The following is a 1,900-nucleotide window of genomic DNA, read 5'->3' on the forward strand; positions in this document are numbered from 1 at the left end:
ATAAACTTTAACCGACTCCTTATGGTTTCGTACTGGTTCATGAATCGGAACCATTGACCAGAACTGATTTGGGTTTGAGCAGTTTGGTTTGCAGAACAAACACGCCCTTTGACCAAGTCTAGTTAGCCTAACCAGTGTGTCTAACAGCATACTTCTTTGTATGTTCGAAATGCAGACAAAGTTTCATGTTACTTCTAAACTCAATCTCAGTAAATTTTTCAAATGGATAGACCAGCTACGCTAAAAAAGCTGATTCACCAAATGAAGTCTCTTCAATAGAAGTTAACCTCATGTTGGCAAACTAATGAAAGAGAGCGATTTCTTTAATTTTGGTACTATTTTACAAGAAACAGACAGAGTTATCATCTGATCATTCAAGACAACAAAACAAGAGTTTCATACAAGCTTCACTTTTTCAGTTTATGTTACATTTATATATTAGCTAGAAACCTGAGATCCAAAACTGGGCCAGGCAGAAACCAACTTATATCACATCACTATTACACATGAAAGCCACCTACCCACAAAGACAATCTAAGGCGTTTCACCAGATGCAGCTTTGCGGTGTCTAGATGCAAAGCGATTAACCAACGCAAGTGCATTACTAGTGACTCGAGCAACATTAGTAACCCTGCTCTTAATGGCAGCCTTCACATTTCCATCCATGTGACGGCCAGCAAAACCATCAAGGCAAGTATTTTCATCGGTTAGTGCAGCACTAACCCAAGTCTGCACATTGCTCATATGCCACACGAAGTCCTTACCAACAGCTCGCCCCATATGGTCAAGCTCCCTGATTGACTGACTGAGTCGATCCACAGTATCACCCATGTTGTCTATGCAGTCTTTCACAGCTCGATACTCCCTAGCTTTTATCCCCCTAACTTTAGTCAGTTTCTTCACATAATCACCAGCTGATTTAGCCCTAGTTAGACTCACTGACAAAGCAGTTTGAGCTAAGTGTTGCTCATTTTGTTGAATTGCACTAGCATATCCTGAGAGGCATTGGACACATAAATCAGGATAACGAGTGGCCTTACACGAGGCCTTGATGAAGTCTATAGGGCTGGAGGCAGACCCTGCCTTGCCAGCTATGGAAAGGACTAGTAGGCAGAGGACAAGCTTCGCCATTGATTTGAAAGATAGAGATAGTCTAGATGGAGTGGATTTTAGTGGGATGAATAAGAAAACTAGAACTATATTTATAGTGAATTTAAAAGTTTATTATGTATCTTCTTCTAGAGTTAAATAAAAGAGGTCACATGCCCATACCTCTTTTCTCTCTCTCCATTATTCTTTGCTCCTTTTGCTCTTCTCTCTTTATTACGGTTAATATTCTGTTCCACTATCCAGTGGCTAAGATTTAAAAGCTTTCAATTCGTTTACTGTTTCCTTTGAAAACTCTAGTAATTCAGCAAATTATTTCAAAGAAAAAGTTGAGGAAGATATTTGAGTGTATGCGTGGGTGCCTAAACTCCAAAACATGCACTCTCTGGACATAAACACACTGAAAAAGAGGGTAGTTTGGGACAAAAACACAATGAAAGCAATGATTTGGTAAAGAAGCAAGATAGAGAAGGATGAAAAAGCTAGTCAATAATCTAATTAAACAATCATGAAATTACTCACTAAAATATTTTTAACCTAATCAAGTTGTGGCTCACGTGCAAGTTACTTTTTTAAAATAAGTTGAAGTTCAGAGGAACACTAATTTTTATCATTTTCTTAACCGAGCATTAAGTGGATAAACAATGAGCAATTTAAGAGGAAGGGACACGAACTCAAGCTCGCACTAAATGTAAAAACGAGTGGACGGTTCTTAAATTAAATGAACGCACATGATAATGTAATCTAACAAGTCCATATCTAGTATTCAAAAGTAACCAAACCCATATCCTTG

General features: G+C 38.3%; 1 protein-coding gene across 1 annotated transcript; it reads right to left on the minus strand.

The window, feature by feature from the left end:
* Positions 1–293: 293 nt before the first annotated feature.
* LOC8272123 (21 kDa protein) lies at positions 294–1,534 on the minus strand. Its single transcript, XM_002509539.4, has one exon. The coding sequence runs from the start codon at positions 1,129–1,131 to the stop codon at positions 535–537; it is 597 nt and encodes a 198-aa protein (XP_002509585.1). The 5' UTR covers positions 1,132–1,534; the 3' UTR covers positions 294–534.
* Between the last annotated feature and the right edge of the window lie 366 nt (positions 1,535–1,900).

The sequence above is a fragment of the Ricinus communis genome, chromosome 5 (genome assembly GCF_019578655.1).
Source record: "Ricinus communis isolate WT05 ecotype wild-type chromosome 5, ASM1957865v1, whole genome shotgun sequence".
Classification (NCBI taxonomy): Eukaryota; Viridiplantae; Streptophyta; class Magnoliopsida; order Malpighiales; family Euphorbiaceae; genus Ricinus; species Ricinus communis.

Coding starts and splice junctions, on each gene's coding strand:
- LOC8272123 (XM_002509539.4), bottom strand. CDS start 1,131: ATGGCGAAGCTTGTCCTCTGCCTACTAGTCCTTTCCATAGCTGGCAAG.